General features: G+C 38.6%; 1 protein-coding gene across 4 annotated transcripts in view; it reads right to left on the bottom strand.

Annotated features, from left to right (window-relative positions):
- Positions 1-27,039, bottom strand: part of LOC145987715 (uncharacterized) — a 621,803-nt gene that overhangs the window by 63,342 nt on the left and 531,422 nt on the right. For all 4 annotated transcript variants that reach the window (XM_083122297.1, XM_083122295.1, XM_083122298.1 and 1 more), the window contains exon 6: positions 11,704-11,861. In XM_083122297.1, the coding sequence (XP_082978423.1) occupies positions 11,704-11,861 (158 nt within the window). The remainder of the gene's footprint in view (positions 1-11,703; positions 11,862-27,039) is intronic.

The raw sequence follows: 27,039 nt of genomic DNA, 5'->3' as shown, positions 1-27,039 counted from the left end.
CAGTTCGAGAACTGAAAGTGAACCGAAAGGTTTCATTCTGCGCCGAACTGAAACTAAAACCCCAGATCATTTCAGTTACGGTTCGGATAGATATATTCTGGTTTCATTCCAGTTTCAGTTCAAGAACTGAAAGTGAACCGAAATGTTTTATTCCGGGCCGAACTGAAACTAAAACCCCAGATCATTCTAGTTACGGTTCGGACATATATACTCCGGTTTCATTCCAGTTTCAGTTCGAGAACTGAAAGTGAACCGAAAGGTTTCATTCCGGGTCGAACTGAAACTAAAACCCCAGATCATTCCAGTTGTGGTTCGGACATATATACTCCGGTTTCATTCCAGTTTCAGTTCGAGAACTGAAAGTGAACCGAAAGGTTTCATTCTGCGCCGAACTGAAACTAAAACCCCAGATCATTTCAGTTACGGTTCGGATAGATATATTCTGGTTTCATTCCAGTTTCAGTTCAAGAACTGAAAGTGAACCGAAAGGTTTCATTCCGGGCCGAACTGAAACTAAAACCCCAGATCATTCCAGTTGTGGTTCGGACATATATACTCCGGTTTCATTCCAGTTTCAGTTCGAGAACTGAAAGTGAACCGAAAGGTTTCATTCCGGGTCGAACTGAAACTAAAACCCCAGATCATTCCAGTTGTGGTTCGGACATATATACTCCGGTTTCATTCCAGTTTCAGTTCGAGAACTGAAAGTGAACCGAAAGGTTTCATTCTGCGCCGAACTGAAACTAAAACCCCAGATCATTTCAGTTACGGTTCGGATAGATATATTCTGGTTTCATTCCAGTTTCAGTTCAAGAACTGAAAGTGAACCGAAATGTTTTATTCCGGGCCGAACTGAAACTAAAACCCCAGATCATTCTAGTTACGGTTCGGATAGATATGCTCCGGTTTCATTCCAGTTTCAGTTCAAGAATTGAAAGTGAACCGAAAGGTTTCATTCCGGGCCGAACTGAAACTAAAACCCCAGATCATTCCAGTTCTGGTTCGGACATATATACTCCGGTTTCATTCCAGTTTCAGTTCGAGAACTGAAAGTGAACTGCAATGTTTCATTCCGAGCCGAACTGAAACTGAAACTGAAAGTAGGTTTCAACTGCAGTCCCTGCTCCTGGTGACGAGTTAAACTAACCACTGAACTAAAGAGACTTCCATGGTTGCAAACTCTGGACAAAATTTGATTCCAGGAGGCAGCTGAAGAATGTCGCAGCTTCTTAGAGGCCTAATCCGCCTTGAGCGTTCACATCCCGAGGTTTGGGATAAATGCATCTTGCGTTGAAGATGCATATAATTAAACGCTCGGCTTACAACAGTCCGAGGTTGAAAGTTCCCTCAGAAATATTTGATAGCACGATGAAAACTTCATTACCGAAAGTAGTGTGTGCCGAATTTATAAATACCCCGAGTTAAGCACGGCAGAAAGTCAGAAGTTAACGCGTCCACTAATCATATTCCTCGGGGCTGGTCAACGTTCGTCTTCTGCGCCTCACATTTTAATAGCCCCCGCGGCACTAGACGCCGGGCTAATTCCTCCTCTCTCTCTCTCTCTCTCGTGCCTCCTGCCCCCCACTCTTAACCAGGCGCCCCTCGAGCAAGGACCTGGGCGTCCGCTGGAACAAATCACCAATTTAAGCCACTTCATTACGGAAAGCGAGTGGGGTTTGCTTGTCCCCTAAGCGAGGGCATTCATCACAGTTATGTTTTCCCCAACTCCGAGCCGCTAAGGTAATATTCATACGGCACCGTGGATAAAACTCGGAATATATTTCTTCAGTATTGCCAGCTGAGAATTCTATTTTCTGCCCAGGCAACGGTACGATATTGTTGCCATTACTTCAACAGGTCATTTGTCTCCTTCACCTTGAAAGTGACGGACTTAGATGTTAACAGTTGGGAGGAGCGAATTTCAGTCGGGTATATACACTATATAAACAATATATGGTTCTGTTCGCAGGAACTAACTACGTTCTAAAGATTAGTGTTCTTTCTTTTTGCAAAAATATTGTCAATGGGGTACATGGTTATTATTGTATGTCGTTATCATAATAATGACTCCCAATGACACGGTAAACTGAACGATCAGATATGAGAAGGATTCGATTCTCTTTTAAAGCATCTTGCAGAGTTGTTCGGACCCGAATTTAAACAGTAGGTTCAGTTTCGGTTAGCAAAAAGTTTGCTTAAACCGAACTTTAATCCTGTTAAAGTTAATGATAATAGACAAAACAGTTGAGTCTTGAAAAAAATATTAGGCATAATAATATATCCAAAAACTTGGCAGCTGGGAGAGACGATAGTTCCCCCCCCCCCCCCCGTGGATCCGCGCCTGTACCTTGGTCGTTTTGTCCTGATGATCTCGCTTAGATTTCTAGGGCGAGTGATCTCGGGTAAGAATTTTTGCACGTTCTGGGTACCTGGGAGGATAAAGGTGGTCGGAGCTTGGTGGTGATCACACCACCTTTACTAAGTCCCCATAACCTATAGCCGCTCGTTAAGTGGTCGCGTTTGACAGTTGTCCTAATAAAAGAGCAAAACGTGACGTCCGTGACAAGCCAGAATAGCTCTCGGCGTCACAATCAATCTAAATCTCTGAATAATTGAACCATGAAGACTTGGATGGGCAGATCATGCAACGCGCCTGGTGGAGGAGATTGACCAATTAATTTGGATATTTTTGTCGCTTTCCTGCCACTTTGGCTAATCGCGACGATGAAGATGGATGGCGACAGGATGAAATTGAAAGGACAACCACAAACACTATGGACAGTACACACCAGAAGCTCCACAGGGGATTGTACTGGCTGCTAGTTCAGACGCGAGAGTCTCGTTAGTCTGCAAGAATGCGGTTCAGGGTGTACTACGAGGAAGAAGAGATTGAAATTTGAGTGCTTTCTTACATCCCATTTGCAGAATCATTGCTGGAAACTTGAAGGTAATCAGTGGCGGTTAATGAGCACCTCTTATGGGGCACAGATGATCTTATTCATTTTAGCTGTTGTCCGTTAACTTAAGGATAACGGGGACTTTCCTTCACGAAGAGTTAAGACTAGCGGAAGCTAGAATTTTACGTGGATGAAGGACTGGAAGTTCCAACTTTCTGTCCATTACGAGCTCAAATTTCAGAGTGATTCAGATTCTTCATTCAACTAAATTTCTTTCAAAATAATAGAAAAACTATGTACCAAAGTGTAGATTGCGCCAGTGGGAACGTACCAAAATCAGACTTCATTTACTCCAGATAGTAAAAAATATATATAAAATATTTCAGATAATTTATTTCTATTGTAATGAAGCAATTAAAGAAAAATATACTCAAATTCCAAGGAAATATAACCAAGTCACAAATTCAAATCGTCTTATCCTCTCATTTACAAATGAAACTTAGAATTCAAAGCCTTAGGACTATTTAAAAGAGTGCAGGTTAAGTGAGTGCCTCGAAATAATGTACTGACGTGCTCATGATTAAAATATCAGTAAATCAGTCAAGTACATAGAAGTCCAAACACATTTGTTAATATTTTTATAGCCATTTTCTAGTTTAATATGCTGTAATTTACGTAAACTACTTGCATGTGCAGCAAGGAGAGAAATATATAATACATCGGAAGCTTTTCTTCAATATTCCAGTAGCCTACTTCGCCAGGACTTGAATGAATGTTCGCCTCGCGCGAAACTGTACCCGATGTCCCTAAATTATAGTTCTCTTTCAAATATCTAGGGTGGGGGAGGGGGGCAGTACTTTCATTTTCAGTGTCGAGGATTGGTGTTGTTTTTTCAGACGTTAATAAGAACAGAAATCATCACCTACTGTCATGTTGACTCATTATGTATTGTTTCATTTTAAAATGTCGTATGATTGTGTGTCTGCAAGCTCTGACTCCTCTGGGGTGCTCTTCCACGTTGTACACCTTGGACTGCATTCTTGCAGACTAACGACGCTCTGCCGTCTGGGCTAGCAGCCAGGATAGTTCAATCTGGTGCATGTTCTGTATCCTGTCCATGTGTGTTTCTGATTGTCTTTCGTCAATTTCATCTTATCACCTTTCACCCTCACTGTCGCGATTAGCCAAAAGTGGCAGAAAGCAACGTAAAATAACCAATTTAATCAGTCAACGTGGAAATAAAGTCTATTTTAACATACCGGGTGGCCATAAAGTTTTTCAAACATTACTACTAAGAAACTATTACAGTTACAGCTGCATAGCCTGTGGCAAAAGAAAGAGGAAGTAAAATTTGTTTTTATTTTGTTCTATGTAGAGGATGAGTTGATATAGGAGGCGCTGAAGTAGCTGGAACCGAAAATGGCGTCAGTGTAGGGAAAATGCTCAAAATGGGAGGGAGGGAATATGGACGACCACAACCTGATTATATAATTTCGCTGTCCAGCAATCTTTGACTTGGTTTCATGATCCCATAAAACACTTTGAGCTTTTTCCTGGACTGACGCCATTTTCAGTTCCAGCGACTTCAGCGCCTCCTATATCAACTCATCCTTTATCTAGAACAAAGGGGGGAAAACTTTGAGTTTCTCTTTTTTTTTTGCCTCAAGCTATACAGCTGTATCTGTAATACGTTCTTTGTAATGAAGCTTTGTAATGTTGAAAATACTTTATGGACACCCTGTACTTCCAAATATACTTGAAAGGCATGTTGAGCTTTACTCATAACTAGAACCCGAATTTATAAGCGAAATGCATATTCTATTCCAGACTTCTAATGGTAAGAAGAAAGGTTATACTTCGTATTACATACCGTAACGCAACTCCCATGCTGCGTTTGGGATCGAACCAAGAACCTCTAGATTTAATTGGGTGATGTAGCTATTCCTCATTCATCTCTCAGATGGTTATCACTCGCATTCCTTTCTCTGATACCTGCTATGCTAAGACTTTATACTTCTTACCCAATACCTTGGGTACGATACGATACCTTGATGAGCTATTTAACTAAAGTTGAAAGTGATTATAAATGCTTATTTCTACAGAAAACGGTTATGCTTGCTTATTTGATGATTTTGGTTTGAAATAGCATATTTTACTCAAATCTGTCATATTCAATCCTATTTCAATCACACTACGGCATCGAGATGACGAAATCAATGCTTCTAAATAGCCGCACGACAGAAACGGCAACCTAGAAAAGATACAGTGCATCCATAATAATTTTTTCCAAATTACCTGATATTATAACACAGTTGAAAGCTCGAAATAATACACTGCAACATTCGCTTTCTCTTATTGATGAAATTTCAGTAACGTTGTCTTCAGAAACTCACGGTGTGGGTAAAATTGTGTCCGACAAGCTCAGTCAGGAATTACTGAAAAATCCTGGTTACAAAACACTTTGCCAAATTTATAAAAAAAGATTTCTGGTGAAGAAACAGACATTGAAGAGGAATTCACCGAAGAACTGTGGTGTTTTTCACATGCGCCTGTGATGTCATGCTGTGTGGAAAGAACATTTTCACTGTATAAATCATTCTTCACTGACAGACGCAGGAGCTTAACACAAGAAAATCTCAGGATGACCTTCCTTACATACTTTAACAGCTTTGAATAAGTTAAAAGATCTAATAAACAAATATTTTTACATATTTTCCTGTATTTGTTTATGCTTATTTTTGTGCTTATTTTTTCATATTTTGTGCTTATTAATTTGCTTATTTTACTGTTTGATTGTGCTTATAAATTCGGGCTCTACTCATAACTGTGAAAACCAAGAAATACTGCAGTGTAGTAGTGATTGCAGCCCTTGTTTTAATGTCACCGTCGTCTCGTGTAAAACTCGATTTGATTGTGCCCTACAAACAATTATATTACAGCACGTAATTGCAATTAATGCACAGCTAACCTCGAGCATCGTAGCAGAGTGGATCTGAATTATTGTACAAGCGTGGCGTCTCTTGCATATTGCAATCAAACTATAATAGATAGATGATATAATACGTCGGGATTCAGAACGCTTTGCCTTGTGGGACACCATCAAAGAGCTTCTCATGGAATCGACTCTATTGGATGCTGGAATCGGATTAATCCGTAGCGTCCTATAGAGTCTGCAGGTCCATGGGAATAATGGCTTAAGACCTTGACGTGAACTTCTTGTATAATCAAATTCTATGTTACGTCGGTCTGCAAATATGATGATGTTATTTTTACGTGGGTTTAGTGCAAAAAATGCTGTTATTAACTGACTCAATTTCTCAAAGTTTATTTTCAGTCAGCTTTATGCACATAGTATAATCGGGACTGGACATACAGTTAAAAGTGGGATCAGAACCACCACGTGGCTCCTGTCGGGTATCGAACTCGGGACCCTTTGATTGATTGATTTGTTTTAATTTACTTCGTGTTTCTGCCAATTTTAGCTAATTGCGAAGGTGGTTATAAGGCGAAGTACGTAATTGAAGGGACAATCAGAAACACATGAACAGAACACAACACAAGTTGCATTATACTGGGCATGAAGAGCCCTTGATTACAAAGCGATGACATTACCACTACGCCACTGGGGAGGCTGTTATTAATTTAAAAGATGCGTTATCTTATATGCTTTTTCATGTATATACTGAAGTAACAAATTGTACGGTCAAAGATTGTATAACGTCCAAAATACATTTTCGGCTGTCTGAGAAATAAACAAACATGTTTTGAATGTTATGCTGACCCTTTCTTCCATCACAGAATAAAGTTTGCCGTTTTTCACGTTCACCCCCACTCGCCGATTGAGTAGTGATGAGGTCGCCGCCTTGTAATCAAGGTGTTCCAAGTTCGATACCCGGTGAATGCGTACAGTGGTTCGGATGTCACATTAAACTGCAGGTCGAGTCCCGACTTACGCTCGGTTATGCAAAGATAAGGTTGATGGTTTGCTATATCTCGTCGTTAAATGTTGACAATGATCACTAACACCCTTCTCACACATCACCTTGTCTCATACTATATTGCTCCGAAATGCCGTGTGGAGCATTCCATGTGCCTTGTGGACAGAATCCGTCCACGTAGTATATCACAAGTTAAAGGCAGGTCTAGGTTAGAATCTTGGTCTGGACATTTTATTTTCATCGTTCGGATTAGACAAAATTGCCAGAAAAGTGACGCAAAAACTAAAATACAAGAAAAGGAAATATCGATTGCACGTGAAAGCATTCTGTAACTCCTTAAAAAAGAGCGAAAGGAATATTACGAAAAGGAATAACAGATAAATCAATTTCAACTGAAGAATTTATCGCAAAAGGAACAACTGCGAGACAAATTAAGCATGAAAATTTCACCGTCGCCATTCATTTCAATCGCGTTTATTCCGGGATCCCTTGGAAGTCAGACCTCATAGAGGATTATTCTGGCTCTGGGTACAGGCGCCAGAGACCCGCTTGCCTGTAAGAATGCAGCGTCCAGGGAACCCCTTGTAATCAAGTAGACGAGGATAAACTTCAGTGTACAGTGATATATCGAGTTCCGAGATGTACGACGACCGAGACGTTGAAGCACCAGCGAACCAGGCAGTCCATCCCATTGCAAACATGAACACCTTGGTAATTTGAAGAAATGTTATCCAAAGTACACATTTTCCATGTAATATTTACCTCCTCACTCTCTTTTCAAAGACGACTTTGTTGAAGCTGCTTTCCGGCAAACTTTGACAAATTATGCCAAGAAACTGAAATGGTCCTGGGAGAGTTGCTTCCCTAAGGACAACGATGAACTTCAGAATATTGATAAACACAATTGGGAGCGTGGTGAGCAGCGACAGTAAAGTTTGAAGCTAACCAACATCTGGGGGTCCATTTAATCAATTAACACCTGATCTTTACCGTTTTGATTATAGAGTACCAGAAAAGCGACCTAAAGTAATAGCGTGGTGAATTGTTTCCTAGCGCTTTCATCAATTCATCATCATCAGCATCATCATTTTCACAGCAATGTAAAAAGGTTAAAGGTAAAGCTATCAGCTAGACATTGCAGCATGTGGTGAAGGTATAGGTGGATGCTACGTGATCAGCACCTTGCTGCGGTCGGCTTTACCCCCAGATTTGACCCGAGGCACCTATTTAGAGCTTGGGTGAATCCCAGAGCCACTGCATGCAGATCTACAGCTGGAAAAATTTCCACCTGAAATCACCCACTTTTGGAATCGATCCTGTATCTCCCGCGAGGCTGTGATTGGAGCATCGCGGCTTTTGTAGCAATGTAAATTTTAAGAACGACAATAAAACCTTCAGGTATGTTCATGCCATGGAGTTTGTATTGAATATCAGACAAAAATGCTCATAGTTTTCGCACTGTTCGATATCTACCCTCACATATTTAACATACATATTTTTTCGGTTTAACAAACCACATGTAAGGTAAGTAAAAAAGAATGAACAACTTTACACAGTTCTTACGACGTCGTATTTATGATACAAAATCAACCAAAACATCAATATAAGGAAACACTGGAAGTTTTATTTCCACTTCTACTTCTTCTGCTCCTTTGCCGCTGTTCCGCTAGGATCACTAGTACAGCAACATGGTGAGTGCCCAGCAGATGGCGTATTGCGTATTGGAGTTAGCGAAGACTGATTTGATCATAATGGTTCAAAGACGTTTCGGTAGTAATCCACCATCTCAGAAGAAATCGTGGATTACTGTTGATACAAACAATACGAAGAGACTGGATCTGTGTGTCGTGGGCTTCTTGCGAGCACTTCCCAATTCTGTTCTGTCTCATCGGGCCATTGCTCGTCTAATTGTTTGAACCAATTGCAGATGTTCTTCAGAGATCGTCAATTACTATCGAAACGCGTCAGGAAATGTCTTTGCACCATTGTGATCGATTCACTCTTGGCTCTCTCCAACACACAATACGTCTTCTGCTAGTCACTTGCCATTTTGTCACACTAGCGATCCTGGCGGAGCAGCAGCAGAGCTTTTCTTTATATTGATGTCTTGTTTGATTTTCTATCATAAATAGTTGCGGCAACATAATTGTGTAAAGTTGATTCATTCTTTTTGACACACCCTGTATATTTGGCGGTGGAATAAAATCGAAATATTAGTAATATTTTCGTAGTACTGGAAACCCTGCCCCCGTTTTTTTCTTTTAAAGGATTAAAACACACAAGGGATGCCAAGCGTGAAAACGATACGCGAACTAGTAATCGTTTCTGGCGCTAACATAAACAACCTCCCATTTATTTAATAATATACACTGCCTCCATTCATTTAATAACTAACGAACGCATCGCCGGTTCAGGGCTATTTGCCCAGCAACGGTATTTTTTTTTTTATTTGTTTGCAATTTTTATTCGCGCGCAATATTAATGAGATCTCTTCAAACAAATCTGCGAGAGTGAGTTTCAACGATGGCAATAATCCGACTACAAAGTTGGCATTATCTGCGACGGGAGACTCGGTACCCCCTGGGGCAACGTTAAAAGGCCCCATTCAGCAATTCCCCACGGACAATGGAGGATTTGGAAACTGGGGAAAAGGGGACTGTTTCAATGAAACAGCATGCAGCCTCGGTGGTCAAGCGGTAGAACCTGCGGGCTTCTTTTCCGGACGGCCCTGGTTTGATCACCGTTCTCGCCTGATCCGGAGAGCTCTGGGAGAAGGCATTCAAGAGGTCCCGTGTTCGATTTCTGTTGTAGTTCGCATCCCACTTCGATTAGCCTACCTGTGCAAAGGATTCAACATTTGGAAAATCTAAGGATGAGAAGGCCCAGTTAAGGCAACCTCTGGTCTGTGCCCCTCCCCCCACCAGTGAAATTTTTGAAAATTCATCATTCAGGGTACGATAGTCCTATACTGCTCGCATTTCCAACTGGCGGCTTTGAAACAACGAATCAACGATCAGTTTAATTGTCTTCAACTGACATCGTGCATTTTCGAGTTCGCAAGGCACCGAAAGTTACTGGCGGGACGAAACAAATGAGCGTCAGATTCACAGCATGTTGCCAAACGTACTGTAAAACAGCCCGGGGGGGGGGATTGATCGGTGCCGTTACGGGATAAAATTTGTACAATGGTACACAAAGCACGGAAAATTAGTACACAAAACACGCAAACAATGTACAAAGAAGCTAATAAAACAACTCGCAAAAACAGACGTACGCTTGGCAACGTTGTAACTGGAGAGCGATGTTACCCCTACAGCTTTTACTTCGAAACTGAGGTGGTTGCGAGGCACCCCCTTTCCCCCGAAGACGGTTAGTGGACAGATAGAGCTGTGTAGTACAAAGTAAGTCAGGCGCTAGATTGGCTCGCGATCAGTATAATTCTGAAAAGTTACACCTGCTTAGAATTCTTTCAAAGCATTGAAATGGATCCTTGTGTCTAGAAATGTAAGCGTAGGAGGCAGGCTCGCCCAGGAGTCGAAACCGGGTTTTTGGCATACAGTGCCATTTTTCTACAAACTGACCTACCGAGCCAGCCCTGTTTTGCCTGATTTTCTCGTTTACAGCATTCTGTCTGTCATTGGTGTCGCAACCGAATCTGTTGGCTGTGAAACGCTGATTACTTCGACGGTGCCTATACTTCGTTCCAGGAGTCTGTGGAGCAACGCCACACATAATGGCAGATAAGGGGATATAGCGAGTGGACGGAGCGCTGCTGCAAACGGATGGTAGTCGTAATCACGTTGCCCACGTCGTCAGTACTTGCCCAGAGGACTTGCTTTCGTTCGTTTATTCCACAGACGTCTTTGAGAGAGTACGCAAAATTGAGGCGGGATAGTGCAGTTGATGGAGCAATAGCACGTATGCCTGAGACTCAGGTCCAAGCCTGCATTTCCCACTTAAATTTCTATGTAGAAAATCTCATGTATGTATCAAATTACAAGGAATCTTCGTGTGATGTGCTCTCTCTTTTATCTAGGTATTTGTAAAAGTGTAGCGACACTGTAAGCTTGATTTCTGTCAGAGATATCCCTAATCAAACTAAATGAACAAAACTGCAGCCCAGGATCGCTCTTATCTATAGTTGTCAGGCGATGACTCGCATCTTATACTTGTATTTGTGTGATTATTAGTTTCTTTTGCATAAACACATATACTTAACCTGCAGAGACTTCTGGAGAACTACAGTTATGCTTGTTAAGAGTTACAGTAGTCGCCAGCACTAACAATAAGCCACATAGATCCTGAATACTTGCTTTACTTCAAGGTTATTGCGTTGCCGGACTCCACGGCGATGAGAGAACTTGAACAGACGGTAGAATGTGTACATAACGCTAGAACTCCCACTGTTCTGAAGATTGATTGATTGATTTGCTTTATTTTACTTCGCTTCTTGTGCCACTTCTGGCTAATTTGCGAAGATGGGGATGAGTGATGATATGATGAAATTGATGAAAGGACATTCACAAACAACCCAGCCTGAGCGGGATTCGAACCTGGGACCCTTGGCATGCTGAAGCTGATGAATGGACACTCACAAACATCCATGCCCAGGCCAGGATTCGAAACCGGGACCCCTGGCGTCGTAGCGCGATGTGCTAACCACTCCGCCACGGGGGCCGGCACTGTTCTGAAGACAATCACTACCAAAGACTAGGGATACTTGTTTCGATTAGATGAAAAATAGTAATATGACAGAAGACACTGCTAGCACATCACCCGCATATCCTCAACAATAAACAAGATATAGCAATGAATTCAGAATTGTTATAATTTTTCTAATAGGAAAAGAAAACTGTTTGGGCACTTACTGTAAGTCTTTAGTTGATTCATAGGCATCGCCTGAGGCTTCTGTGGTTGCGTTGCAGCCTTGACGACGGGTCGAGCAGGAGGCACCATGAGTCTGGGTCTTTTGAGGGGCGGCACAAGCCTCGGCGGCCCCGGAGGGAACGAAGTAGACGCATAGTAGCTGCAAAGAGAAGGAAAATAACTTTTAATAACCCTTCAACTCGTATAAAAAAGCTTTCATACTAAGAAGTGATCTGAGATTGCCGACATTCTATGTGGACATTTCCGAAACATTTTCTCAAATCCGTCTTGAAGCTTTCCTGGCCACAAATTATGAAGAGATTCTCTCAAGCTATCGACCGGATGAGTTCTGGAAAGGTTTCCGAGCTTTCGATGACTAACGCCACTCTCATTGAGAGTGAACGATCGGAAACCCTTCCAGAACTCACCCGGTCGATAGCTTGAGAGAATCTGTTCACGTTTTCTCAAGTTAGCATAAAAAAAGAAGGTTACAAAGGAAGCTTGTCATGTCGTCCATCTCAAGCTAAATGTAAGGTCATCACTAAAATATTCCCGGATCATAAAAACATACTACTCCAAAAAGCGTAAAACATGTCAAAAGGATTCAAGAGTTTGATGTATTTCATGTCTGATTAAGGTTCGAAGCTGGGGTCTGTGTATTCACAGTGTGTTGTGCTAACCACAACTACATGGACGCCTCCTCGGCTTTCTCCATGATTGAAGATATAAAAATGAGAGCGAATTCTTGTTTCCCATTTCATAATACTGCTGCTTGAACGGAGGACAATGAAGCTATATTCTGCACCAGGAGTCTGTGGAGCAGCGAACGAAAACAAGTCCTCTGCGCAAGTAGGACTCGAGAGGGCCCGGTCAATGAACGCAGGTGCTGCATGGAGAGGCATGAAGACTGCAGCTCCAACAGTTTGCAGAAGCGTGCACAGCTTTACTCCACCCGCTCACTTTCTCCCCTTCTCTACCGTTATGCGCGGCCTGGCTACACAGACACCTGGGACTGAGTATACATAAGCAACTGAGACTTGACGACGTTCTATGATGTATCAGAGTTACCATCCACTCCACTGTGGCGCAAATGCTGGGTATTCACGTCATCTTAACTGTTACTCAACCGTTGAGAGGGAGAATTTGTTTGATCTTCTGCCGCTTTTGGCTGATTGGGACGATGAGGATGAGTGATGACATGATGCAATTGATAAAGGAACATTCGCAAATAACATCCACGCCCAGGACTGGATTCGAACTCGAGACTCCTGGCGTCGAAGCACGTTGTGATAACTACTCTGATATGATCCTCCCGAATCCTATCAAAGATTCGGCCATATTTAATGTTATTCTTTATAATTTTTCTCTTTATATTCATAATAAACGTTATGCGAGTTACGATATTTAATGGTCGACCTAATTACATAATTTTGTCATTGAAAAGTTTCGTGTTTGCTATTTGCAAGCTTCATCAAAGCAAAATCTTTCATTGTTGACAATTAGTTAAAAATATGTCGTTCTCAGTTTAAAATTAAACTATTATGAAAGCCGTAAGAGCTAAATTTCAGTTGAAGTTATTAGTAACATAAGCCTTATGGACATTGGAAAGCAGTTCTTTAAGAATGTGACAAGGTTTGTAATAAAGAATATTATAGAAACTTCAAGGGTCATAATTATTGCTTTAGACATAGAAAAATGAACCTTATGGAGCATAGTGTTTAATCTTTAAAATATTTCCATTGTACACAAATTAGTTCTCTATATCACAGCTGTAGCTATGTTTATCTTTTGTGCCACGGGAGGCGCTCTGCTTGACATGCGGGGGTATAAATACAGCCTCGAAACCTAATTCTGGCGCATTTTCATCACCGACTCCGATGAGTTAACATCTTAAATACTTAGCTCCCTTTATGGGAGGGTTCAAGAACTTAGTCTTCGTTCTCAAATTAACTTAGAGACATAGTTATTCTTACGCATGGTTAGGTTCGCCCTGTGGACATGATAACATGTCACCATGCATGAGAATAAGTTAATTTACGGTTGCTTTCAACTTTGTGATAATTCAGTTTGATTTCTTCGAAACTTATACACAATATACTCGTATTTCAATTTTGCATAAAGCACAGGACTTAATGTTATTCTGCCATATGAGTAGGTTCGCCATGTAGGCATGCTAACATTCCATCATACGGAAGAATAAGTTCAGATTATTTCGTCCCCATGATTATATTTATCAGGTTATTCATTATTGATATCTGGCATGGTTAGGTTTCGGCCTGTGAACGTGCTAAGATGTTGCCATACCCGATATCAAGTCGATGTCTCTAATATTCTCCGATTTATCGCAGTTTTGTATTTCTTCACACATCTTGAAGCCAGACCATAATGTCCAATTAATATTAAATCGGAGTCAATACTCAAAACCTTTTCAATCATGTCAAAATTATACTTCATTATATCAGGGAGCGTTCAGAAAGTTCCAAGCAAGCGCCTGGTCGTCTTTATATAACGAATATGACAGCTTGATCCACGTTCCATAATGAACTGCAAGAGTTGCATAGATTTGATTATAAGAATGAAATCTGTTCAGTCCTTTGTTTATGGAGATCTGTAACGAAGATGTAAATTTATGAAAGTATAAAAAGAAATCATCTTCAGGAAAAGAATTGCCCGTAAAGAAGCCCACTGAAGACGCAGACCTTTCTTCAGAAACAGATGTTATTCATTTATAAAGTCTCCCTTACATAACAGTTGAAGCTTCATATCCCATGTATTTCTACTACTATACCCGTACCCGAGAGGGGTCAGAGTATATCCCATTAGCCCACTGAATTAGCCGAGGTGAAGAAACAGATGAAATAGGATATTGAAAGGTGATCGAAGGAAATAGGAAGGTAAAGATGAGGATGGACGCTTTGTCTTCGTGATTTTTTAATGTAATAGCTGCGATTGTATCGTTTTTCGAAGGCGATTTATGCTCGAGGACGCTGACGACAGAGGGTGGCCTAAAGGTTCGAGAGAGGAACTGCCACGAAGCCTAGTTCAGTGTGAGAGCAGCCTAAAGTGTCGCGATGGATGTTTCCGCTCACTTTCTTCGTCTCCTTCGAAGTTTAGAGCTGGCGATCGAGCGCAGGTCTCTCCCCAGCCATGCAGCTAAGCTATGATGATTTTAAAAGGATGTTATTTGTTTGATTTTGATTTTGAGCGTTTTCCCTCATCAGCATCCTGCAAGTTATGTTTTTCTTCCTAATTTTGCGTAACGCTATGCGTCGATCTTCCTAGTTTTTTACCTGCATATATGTTGAAAGGATATGAATTGAAAGGACAAGGACTTGGAAGAAACCCCCTTTCAACTCTACCACGGGTCGCTGAATAACAAAAATCAAATCAACACTTTGCTTCGGGACACTGGTTCAGCAACTTTAGAATCAACAATTCGGCAACCCGGAACGACAATACCGCCGCGTCAACGCCGGATTTGATTGGGTAACGTTTCGTCGTCCTCTTGGCACCCGCCTCACGTTCTGCCCCGGCGTCTTCTGCCTTGGCTGCGGAATTCGCGCGTCAGCATTCCACACGCTACGCGAACCGTACGGATATCGAAACCACGGCCCTCCGATACGACATGCTTCCGTCGCGCAAATCGATGCGGCCGCCTTCGACGTGTAGACCCGTCCCGGGACGCGGGGTCGCGAGCGGTGATCTGGGAGAAGGAAAAGCGGATTTTTGTCAGCAAAGCGACGTTCCCAATTGCACGGCAAAAAGCAAAATATTATCTAAAGTTCCCCCTCCTGCAATAACTTAAATAGTAATTAACTTAATTACAACCAGCGTGCCGATTTAACGTGTTTTTTTTTTATCCTGCGGAGGTCGAATACCCATTCTCATTGAATTCAGGTGTAACCAGGAAGATATTTGCAAGAACAACTACTCTCCCTTTGATTGAAGACATACGTGCATTATTACCAAAAGGAGATAGAGCAGGTTCGGTGTCCGAGTGAGGTAAATTGTTGTCTTTTCATCTCGCTGCCGGAGTTCCCGAATTCGAATCCCGGTCTGGGCATGAGAGTTCTTTGTGGGTGTTCCTCCATCAATTTCATCTATTCCTTATCCCCATCGTCACGAATAACTTAGAGAGAGAGAATGTATTCCTTGTCAGATGAGAAATGTGGGAGGACGAAATTATGATCGAAAACGAAATTATCACATTTCGTGATACCGGGTTCGAGTCCAGGAAGCAACACTCCGATCACACTTACACATCCATGGTTCTACTGGAAAGAAAAAAGCAAGATGCAAGAGAACCGGGAAGAAACTAGGAAAAATACTAATGAAAAAGGGAGCCGTGAGAATCCTGTAGAAGACGGTGTAATGCGTCCGGAGACTCCGCATAACTTCTTGTCAACTTGTTCAACTCGGGAAGCAAAATGCTTGCGAGGGGAGGAAAATTTCCTCCAACCTAGAAGTTGAAGACAAGGAAGAGGTTGAAAAATTTAAAGCGCGTCACTTAAACCAGGAACAAAACGCGGAGGAGGAAGAACAACTTCGCCAACTTTTATTGAAAACGTCAATCTGGCTGAAAATGATTACAGCAAGCGTATTAAGTCGAATCCGATCGAGAGAGAGCGAGGGATCTTCAAATAGAAGCACATCAAATGACGCGGATGAAATGTACCCGGAGGCCATTGCAAATGATCCTAAGGATATACCCTTTTTTTCCTCCTTCCTTCCTTCTCGTTTAAAGGGTTTGTACCCTGGTAGTTTTGAAGAAACTCTTTTCCCTCCGACCATTAAAGTTTCAAGTTCTTTTACCACTTGCAAATAGAGGAATACGTATTCTATTGGCTCTCCAACCCTTCCCAGAATCTTGCTTCTTTTGCCCCTTGCCTTGGAGTTCTTCCGAGTGGTGCATGCGAGAGCCCTTTCCACCGTTGGTAGGGTTGAAGGGAAAAAAGGAGGAACTTCAGCGAAGGGTTGTTTACTTCATGCGAAAAGGGGAGGAACGACGCAAGATATCAAGAAGACCAAAACGAATTAATCTTTAATAAATAAATTCTATCCAACCATATGATATCCACATATTATACGGACCATTTCTTGATCTGCCTCATGGGAATCGTAGACATCAGTAGATGGTATCCCCGCTAGTGGTTGTCGCTGCATGGGTGGTCTTTAATTTGCACGTACTTAGAACTAATTTGCACGGGTTTTAATTAATTTGCACGTACTTAGAATTTATTTGCAAGTACTTAGAATATTTTACATTTATGTATTTGCATGTTTATAACTTTTTATGAATATATAATTATTTATTTTATGAAAAATATGTACGAGGGGGGGCTGGAAAGTTCATGAAATCACCCAGAAGAAATAAAAATTGAAACAAATTGTTGTAGCCATTAGAAAGAGCATATATTGTAAACCTCTTATCCTGCATATGATCCTTTTGTCATTGTTATTTTTTTTTGTTTCACGTTCAGTAAGAAGAGATGGCGGAGGACCTAAGGAAATTTGAGAAGAATGAGCTTCGCAGTGTCATCAAGTTTTTCGTGTTGCAAGACAAATCCCCCATGGATATCCACAAAACTTTGCATGAGACTTTGGGGGAACATGCCCCAGGATATACAACAGTAGCCAAATGGGTGAGGCGTTTTAGGACTGGACATGGTGAGACTGAAGATGAACCCCGCTCTGGCAGGCCTGCAAGTGCAGTGACTAGGGAAAACATTGTCAAAGTGCACGACGTGTTCATGGAGGATAAGCGCATATCCACCAAAACCATTGCTGCGTATCTGGGGATATTGCGTGAGTGTGTGGGTGTCATAATATCAGAGTATCTGGACATGCGGAAGCTCAGTGCGAAATGGAACCCAAAATGTCTGAATGCTGACCAGAAGAGAACACGAGTGCAGATGTCACGGGAGATCGTGCGCAAATTTCAACACCCTTATGATTTTTTGCGCTGTCTGGTGACTGAAGATGAAACATGTATTCACCATTATGATCCACAGACTAAAAAGCAACCCATGGAGATGCGCCACAGTGGGTCTCCTCGACCGAAAAAGTTCCGAAGTCAAAGGTCAGCAGGGAAGGTTCTGGCATCGGTCTTTTGGGATAAGGACTGTGTCATCCTCATAAAATATCTTAAACAGGGTGAAAACATCAGTGCTGCTGTTTATTCCCAATATTTGATTGAATTGAAGGCGGCTCTGAAGGAAAAACGTCGGGGAAAAGTGAGCCGTGGTGTGCAATTTCTCCAGGACAATGCGCCCTCGCACAAGGCCCATCAAACCATGCAATTGCTGGCGGATCTGGGCTTTACCTGTGTACCCCACCCACCCTATTCCCCTGATATCGCCCCATCCGACTATCACCTCTTTCCAAACCTCAAAAAACATCTCAAGGGCACACATTTTCCGTCCGAAGAGGCACTGGTTGAGGAGGTGGAGGGCTGTTTTGCATGGCAGGACAAAACCTTCTATTTGAAAGGGTTACAAATGTTGAAACATTGTTGTGAAACGTGTATTGAGCTTCGGGGGGAATACCTTGAAAAATGTATTAAAATGGTTGTTCCAGCTGTATTCCTTCTGGGTGATTTCACGAACTTTCCAGCCCCCCTCGTATATAGAAGGTAATTAGAGGTACTAAACGCTATGCATATGGTTTTATATTCATTACTGCAAAGTATGTAATGTATAAAATGTTAATATTAATGTTTATAATATTGAAAATAAGTTTTCTATGGTTTATGAACCGCTATGAACGGTGGTAATGGGTGTAGGTACAGGTCCAATTACGATTGGGGACGGTCCCGGTACTCGAACCCGCGATATGTAATATTATTAATTAGTACTATGCAATAATTTCATTAAGTTATGAAATACGATGATCTCAGACGCTAGACAGAATACTGTCTCAGAATCTGAACTCCGCGCAGGTAGAGGAGAAAGGAATTTGGGGGAAGTGCGTTCAAGGTCAAATGACGTCACAACGTCAGAACAAACAAAGAACCCGATTGACCAATCAGAACCGGTTTTTTCAAGGTTAACCAGTACGCAAGAACAAGGGAAAGCTATGCAATACTGTAGGGCAGGGGAGGGATTCAACCAGACAACAAAGGATGTCTGGAAATACGCAGCAAGGGTCAAATCTCTGAAGCTATGCGTCGCTTGTAGAACCGGTTTCCGCCGCCAATTAATATTCCGCTCAGGTTTGCCTTCAAGGCACAGGACGCTTTAGCGCAGGTTTTTTTTATCTGTACTATGAAGAAGGGAGAGCTATTAGGGACGGGGCCTACAGTTTTCACCATTTGCTTTTATCACGGGGTAACGAACCTACGACCCTTTGATTATTGATTTAGGTAGTAAATGTATGTTACTGGGTGCTATTTAACTTAATTTTGAGTTTATTTTTTACCAAACTTTGACTTTATGTCAAACATTTTCACAGCTTATTCTTATTTTTACAAAAATAACACTATTTGCACTATTCAGGCAACATTTTTTATTAAATTTTGGACTCGCAAAGATATTTTTACAACTATTTAACTTATTATTTTACAATTTTATGTTAATTTTTTACCAAAATAACACTATTTGTACTATTCAGGCAACACTTTTATTAAATTTTGGACTCAAAGACATTTTTCAACTTTTAACTTATTATTTTACAACTTTATGTTAATTTTTACCAAAATAACACTATTTGTACTATTCAAGCAACATTTTTTATTAAATTTTGGACTCACAAAGACATTTCTTTTCTACGTTTAACTTATTATTTTACAACTTTATATTAATTTTTTACCAAAATAACACTATTTGTACTAATCAGGCAACATTTTTTATTAAATTTTGGACTCACAAAGACATTTTTTCAACTTTTAACTTATTATTTTACAACTTTATGTTAATTTTTACCAAAATAACACTATTTGTACTATTCAGGCAACATTTTTTATTAAATTTTGTATTTACAAAGAGATTTTTTCAACTTTTAATTTATTATTTACAAGTTTATGCCTATTTTTTTACTCAAATAACACAATTCTATCTGTTCAGGAAAGACTTTTAGTTACATTTTCGACACACAAAGTGTGTGTTCTCAACTTCTATCTGTTTATTTCACAAGTTTAGGCTTATTATTACCAAAATAACACAATTCAATCTGTTCAGGAAAGACTTTTAGTTATATTTTCGACACACAGAGTGTGTGATCTCAATTTCTATCTGTTTATTTCACAAGATTAGGCTTATTATTACCAAAATAATACAATTCAATCTGTTCAGGAAAGACTTTTAGTCGCATTTTCGACACACAAAGTGTGTGTTCTCAACTTCTATCTGTTTATTTCACAAGTTTAGGCTTATTATTACTCAAATAACACAATTCTATCTGTTCAGGAAAGATTTTTAGTTACATTTTCGACACACAAAGTGTGTGTTCTCAACTTTTATTTGTTTATTTTACAAGTTTAGCCTAATATTTACTCAAATGACACTATTTATATTATTCAGGCACCATTTTTATTACATTTTGGACTCTCAAAGACACACACACACACACACACACACAGAGAGAGAGAGAGAGAGAGAGAGAGAGAGAGAGAGAGAGAGAGAGATTTTTTCCAATTTTACAGGATTATTCTCTAGTTTACTCAAATAACACAATTTAGATGTGTTTTGAATTATATTTTGGATGCAAGTTTTGACAAATTCTACCCTTTTATTTTACAAGTTTAGGCTTATTATTACTCAAATACCACAATTTAATCCAGTCAGGAAGGATTTGTTATTATATTTTGGATGCACAAAGAGAGGTTTTCAACTTTTTTATTGATTTTTTGCAGGGTATGTATTAATTTTTATTTATTTTGTTTTGTATCATATATACATTTACAAATTTTTAACTTAGAGTTTAGTATTTGTTTAATTTTTTCAAAAACTCTAAAAAAAAGTACTTTTAGCTAAAATGTAAGCCACAGAATATATTATTATTATTATTATTATTATTATTATTATTATTAGGGTTTACTGAATTCCACTATGCTATTTTTGGTTCTGTATTTCTATATGTATTTATTTAGGGCAGGTTACGCCTGCCACGTAGGAAAGTTTGTTTATTTTAGAGTTTGCTGAGTATTTTGTTACTGCTATACTAGGTAAAAGTTTTCTAAATATACCAGATAGAGCTCTATATACTTTTGTTTTTGCTATTTTGGAGATGATGCGATCAGCACCACTCTCCATCTGCTTTTTATTTTATGTACCCAATATTATTTTGAGGCTTAGTGAATTCTAGAGCCTATTTATGCAGGAGAGAGGAGAGAGGACTTGAAAATTTGATCTCAGACAACCCACAACTATTTGTCAGAGTATTTTAAAGAATATTTTATACTTATTATGTGCCACTAGAATATCAAAGCTTGCTTAATTTTTATGTCTGTAACGCATTTATTGTATTTCTAGCTAAGGCTTACTGGATAAAGTACACGAAATGTTTAACATTTCAACTATTTGCTTTTATACGAGGGCAATTTTTTAGTGTAACGAAAATTATGATGTGTCTATGAGGTCTGAAACCCCTTTACCGAGGGTCCATATTTGGACGCTTACTAATATTGTTTTTTCCCCTTACATATAACAATTTAACAATATAATTACAATACGAAGTTAACAGACGGCTTAGGGGCCTAGGTCCACTTTCCAAACTTTTTTACTATTCTAGAAGAATTATTTAGCTTTATAGCCTTTTTCAAGGTATTTTTGAAGTATTACTGGCTTCTTTGGGTGCATCAACACTTGGGTTATTTCCATTTGGTTTATTATACGAGGTTTATTTTTTACTCTAAGATCAATATATGTCTCCGAGGACTAAAATACATTTATTGAAGCTAAAAGCTTAGGCTGTAACTAGGGACTTAGCATGTATATCGACAATTTATAGGACAACACGAACCTTACAAAGGATTATAGGTGATGTACGACCACACGCCAGAGCTTTGTTAATCTGCAAGAAGCAGTTGCAACTAATGCTATGAGGATATAATGTTAATTTTTCATTGTTTCACAAGGAGGCTATTTTTTACACAACCAATATTTGCTTTTTCAAGTAACTACATGTAGCAGAAGCACACATGCCAACACTAACTAGATTTTGATTTATACTATTTCAGGTGCTAAATGTATCAAGAACACTGATTGTATATATTTTTGAGAATCCAACTATATCAGGATTTTTCTATGTAAGTATATTTTTATTGACTGGCTTATTTAACAGATCAAACAGAAAGACGGCAAAATTCACTAAATGTAGGTGATTGCATGAAAATAACTAGATCAAGGGGTGACCAACAGTGAGCTGAATGTATATATAGAGGGTTGCGCTCTATTATTCTCACCTTCGCTGGATTGGCGAAGGAACGCACTTGTGGGCAGTAGAATCTGAACGGGCTCCACCATGACATCGGAGACTCGAAGCAGATGTTTTGGAGGATGAACCCAAGTAGGGTCATAGGCGCTACGACCAATTTGGTCATTGCTTTTTATATGAGGAACCAATTTGGCCCACTCCCAAAATTAACTTAGATTGCTTATAACTTATGAAATTTGAAGTCTGCACAAGATCCGATGACAAAATCTAAAATTGTAACAACCCTGCCTGGGACTTGAACCCTGGACAGATAGGTTAAAAGCCTAGCGCTATACAAACTAAACTACCTGCATTTTTAAAAAGTTAGTTATGTTAAGAAATATATTGAAACACCTGAGAACACTCTTGGTCTGGTTCGACAGAGAAGTAGACAACATTTCCAAATTTTTACAGACTGGGTGTATTTTTCCACTATAGAGGCCTTCACTATATGTAATTCGAAACGCTAAAGTTCAGCTAGCTTCCAAAATTGAGGTAAAAATTGTGTTTGGCGAGATTAACAAGTTACAATTATATCCAGTTACGGACAAATAAAGCTAAAAGTCTAAGATTTGCTGTACTAGCCAAGTTTTAGTAACATTTTCTTCACTTTAGTACAAATATCAAAGAAATAGGTATATTTTATTTATAATTTGACAAAATGTACTAGTATTTAATTCACAAAGTTAGGTAAAAAACAGTATTTTTTTTTAAATATTGTTACTGCCTTCAAATTTTATGTTATTTAGCCACTAACAACTGGTTTACACTGCTTGGCATTCTTTAAATAGGAAAAGAAGAAATTATTTGTTTAGTATTTTTACTACTTTATATTTATTTAAGAAAGCAATTCTACACTTTAACTTAATTTTAACAAATTGTTACTAATTTATATATCAAAGTTATGTTATTTAGAGTGCATAAAGGCGTATAAAGTTAATATTTGTACTTATCAGTTCAACTAACAATTATATTTTACACACAAAAGATACAGTTAAATTACTTGAATCAGAGAATAATATTTTACAGTAATTGATTCATTCAGCACTAGTCAGTACTTTTATGCATCAGAAAGTTTTCTTAATTTTCTATTACACATGCTATTTTGGGCTATTCTTAAAATGTATTTCTAGGGCAAACTGGTTTAATTTTCTGCTTATAATGCAAAGTTGACAGTTTTCGCACAATGCATTGTACATTTGTTATATTCTCTACGTACAATCCAAATATTATGCTTATTTAATGTATAACTAACTAACTCTCTACCCTTCTTAAACCCGAATGTTCATGGCTGCAGCAACACATGCCTTTCATCTGTCCCTGTCCTGAGCAAGATCTATATACTCCTTTCCTTCCCCACCAATTTCCTTTAGGTCCATCTCTACATTATCCCTCCATCTTTGTTTTGGTCTTCCTATTGATCTTTTACCATCAGGTTTCCCAACAAGAATCCTGTATACTCTTCTTTCCTCTCCCATTCGTACCACATGATCTATACACCTAAGTCTTCTTGATTTAATCATTCTAATAATATCTGGACATGAATACAAATTATGTACTTCTAATTTATGTAACCTTCTCCACTCATTTGTCTCCTCATCTGTTTTAGGCCCAAATATGTTCCTAAGGATTTTATTTTCAAATAGTCTCAATTTATGTTCCTCTTTCAATCTAAGGGACCAGGTGTGTATAAGTGAGTATAAGTGAGTATACCTGATGGCAAAAGATCAATAGGAAGACCAAAACAAAGATGGAGGGATAATGTAGAGATGGACCTAAAGGAAATTGGTGGGGAAGGAAAGGAGTAAATAGATCATGCTCAGGACAGGGACAGATGAAAGGCATGTGTTGCTGCAGCCATGAAACTTCGGGTTTAAGAAGGGTAGAGAGTTAGTTAGTTATACATTAAATAAGCATAATATTTGGATTGTACGTAGAGAATATAACAAATGTACAATGCATTGTGCGAAAACTGTCAACTTTGCATTATAAGCAGAAAATTAAACCAGTTTGCCCTAGAAATACATTTTAAGAATAGCCCAAAATAGCATGTGTAATAGAAAATTAAGAAAACTTTCTGATGCATAAAAGTACTGACTAGTGCTGAATGAATCAATTACTGTAAAATATTATTCTCTGATTCAAGTAATTTAACTGTATCTTTTGTGTGTAAAATATAATTGTTAGTTGAACTGATAAGTACAAATATTAACTTTATACGCCTTTATGCACTCTAAATAACATAACTTTGATATATAAATTAGTAACAATTTGTTAAAATTAAGTTAAAGTGTAGAATTGTTTTCTTAAATAAATATAAAGTAGTAAAAATACTAAACAAATAATTTCTTCTTTTCCTATTTAAAGAATGCCAAGCAGTGTAAACCAGTTGTTAGTGGCTAAATAACATAAAATTTGAAGGCAGTAACAATATTTTAAAAAATACTGTTTTTTACCTAACTTTGTGAATTAAATACTAGTACATTTTGTCAAATTATAAATAAAATATACCTATTTCTTTGATATTTGTACTAAAGTGAAGAAAATGTTACTAAAACTTGGCTAGTACAGCAAATCTTAGACTTTTAGCTTTATTTGTCCGTAACTGGATATAATTGTAACTTGTTAATCTCGCCAAACACAATTTTTACCTCAATTTTGGAAGCTAGCTGAACTTTAGCGTTTCGAATTACATATAGTGAAGGCCTCTATAGTGGAAAAATACACCCAGTCTGTAAAAATTTGGAAATGTTGTCTCCTTCTCTGTCGAACCAGACCAAGAGTGTTCTCAGGTGTTTCAATATATTTCTTAACATAACTAACTTTTTAAAAATGCAGGTAGTTTAGTTTGTATAGCGCTAGGCTTTTAACCTATCTGTCCAGGGTTCAAGTCCCTGGCAGGGTTGTTACAATTTTAGATTTTGTCATCGGATCTTGTGCAGACTTCAAATTTCATAAGTTATAAGCAATCTAAGTTAATTTTGGGAGTGGGCCAAATTGGTTCCTCATATAAAAAGCAATGACCAAATTGGTCGTAGCGCCTATGACCCTACTTGGGTTCATCCTCCAAAACATCTGCTTCGAGTCTCCGATGTCATGGTGGAGCCCGTTCAGATTCTACTGCCCACAAGTGCGTTCCTTCGCCAATCCAGCGAAGGTGAGAATAATAGAGCGCAACCCTCTATATATACATTCAGCTCACTGTTGGTCACCCCTTGATCTAGTTATTTTCATGCAATCACCTACATTTAGTGAATTTTGCCGTCTTTCTGTTTGATCTGTTAAATAAGCCAGTCAATAAAAATATACTTACATAGAAAAATCCTGATATAGTTGGATTCTCAAAAATATATACAATCAGTGTTCTTGATACATTTAGCACCTGAAATAGTATAAATCAAAATCTAGTTAGTGTTGGCATGTGTGCTTCTGCTACATGTAGTTACTTGAAAAAGCAAATATTGGTTGTGTAAAAAATAGCCTCCTTGTGAAACAATGAAAAATTAACATTATATCCTCATAGCATTAGTTGCAACTGCTTCTTGCAGATTAACAAAGCTCTGGCGTGTGGTCGTACATCACCTATAATCCTTTGTAAGGTTCGTGTTGTCCTATAAATTGTCGATATACATGCTAAGTCCCTAGTTACAGCCTAAGCTTTTAGCTTCAATAAATGTATTTTAGTCCTCGGAGACATATATTGATCTTAGAGTAAAAAATAAACCTCGTATAATAAACCAAATGGAAATAACCCAAGTGTTGATGCACCCAAAGAAGCCAGTAATACTTCAAAAATACCTTGAAAAAGGCTATAAAGCTAAATAATTCTTCTAGAATAGTAAAAAAGTTTGGAAAGTGGACCTAGGCCCCTAAGCCGTCTGTTAACTTCGTATTGTAATTATATTGTTAAATTGTTATATGTAAGGGGAAAAAACAATATTAGTAAGCGTCCAAATATGGACCCTCGGTAAAGGGGTTTCAGACCTCATAGACACATCATAATTTTCGTTACACTAAAAAATTGCCCTCGTATAAAAGCAAATAGTTGAAATGTTAAACATTTCGTGTACTTTATCCAGTAAGCCTTAGCTAGAAATACAATAAATGCGTTACAGACATAAAAATTAAGCAAGCTTTGATATTCTAGTGGCACATAATAAGTATAAAATATTCTTTAAAATACTCTGACAAATAGTTGTGGGTTGTCTGAGATCAAATTTTCAAGTCCTCTCTCCTCTCTCCTGCATAAATAGGCTCTAGAATTCACTAAGCCTCAAAATAATATTGGGTACATAAAATAAAAAGCAGATGGAGAGTGGTGCTGATCGCATCATCTCCAAAATAGCAAAAACAAAAGTATATAGAGCTCTATCTGGTATATTTAGAAAACTTTTACCTAGTATAGCAGTAACAAAATACTCAGCAAACTCTAAAATAAACAAACTTTCCTACGTGGCAGGCGTAACCTGCCCTAAATAAATACATATAGAAATACAGAACCAAAAATAGCATAGTGGAATTCAGTAAACCCTAATAATAATAATAATAATAATAATAATAATAATAATAATATATTCTGTGGCTTACATTTTAGCTAAAAGTACTTTTTTTTAGAGTTTTTGAAAAAATTAAACAAATACTAAACTCTAAGTTAAAAATTTGTAAATGTATATATGATACAAAACAAAATAAATAAAAATTAATACATACCCTGCAAAAAATCAATAAAAAAGTTGAAAACCTCTCTTTGTGCATCCAAAATATAATAACAAATCCTTCCTGACTGGATTAAATTGTGGTATTTGAGTAATAATAAGCCTAAACTTGTAAAATAAAAGGGTAGAATTTGTCAAAACTTGCATCCAAAATATAATTCAAAACACATCTAAATTGTGTTATTTGAGTAAACTAGAGAATAATCCTGTAAA

This window comes from Lepisma saccharinum, chromosome 5 (genome assembly GCF_977018435.1).
Source record: "Lepisma saccharinum chromosome 5, izLepSacc3.1, whole genome shotgun sequence".
Lineage (NCBI taxonomy): Eukaryota > Metazoa > Arthropoda > Insecta > Zygentoma > Lepismatidae > Lepisma > Lepisma saccharinum.
This window is presented reverse-complemented; position numbering and strand designations above follow the sequence as displayed.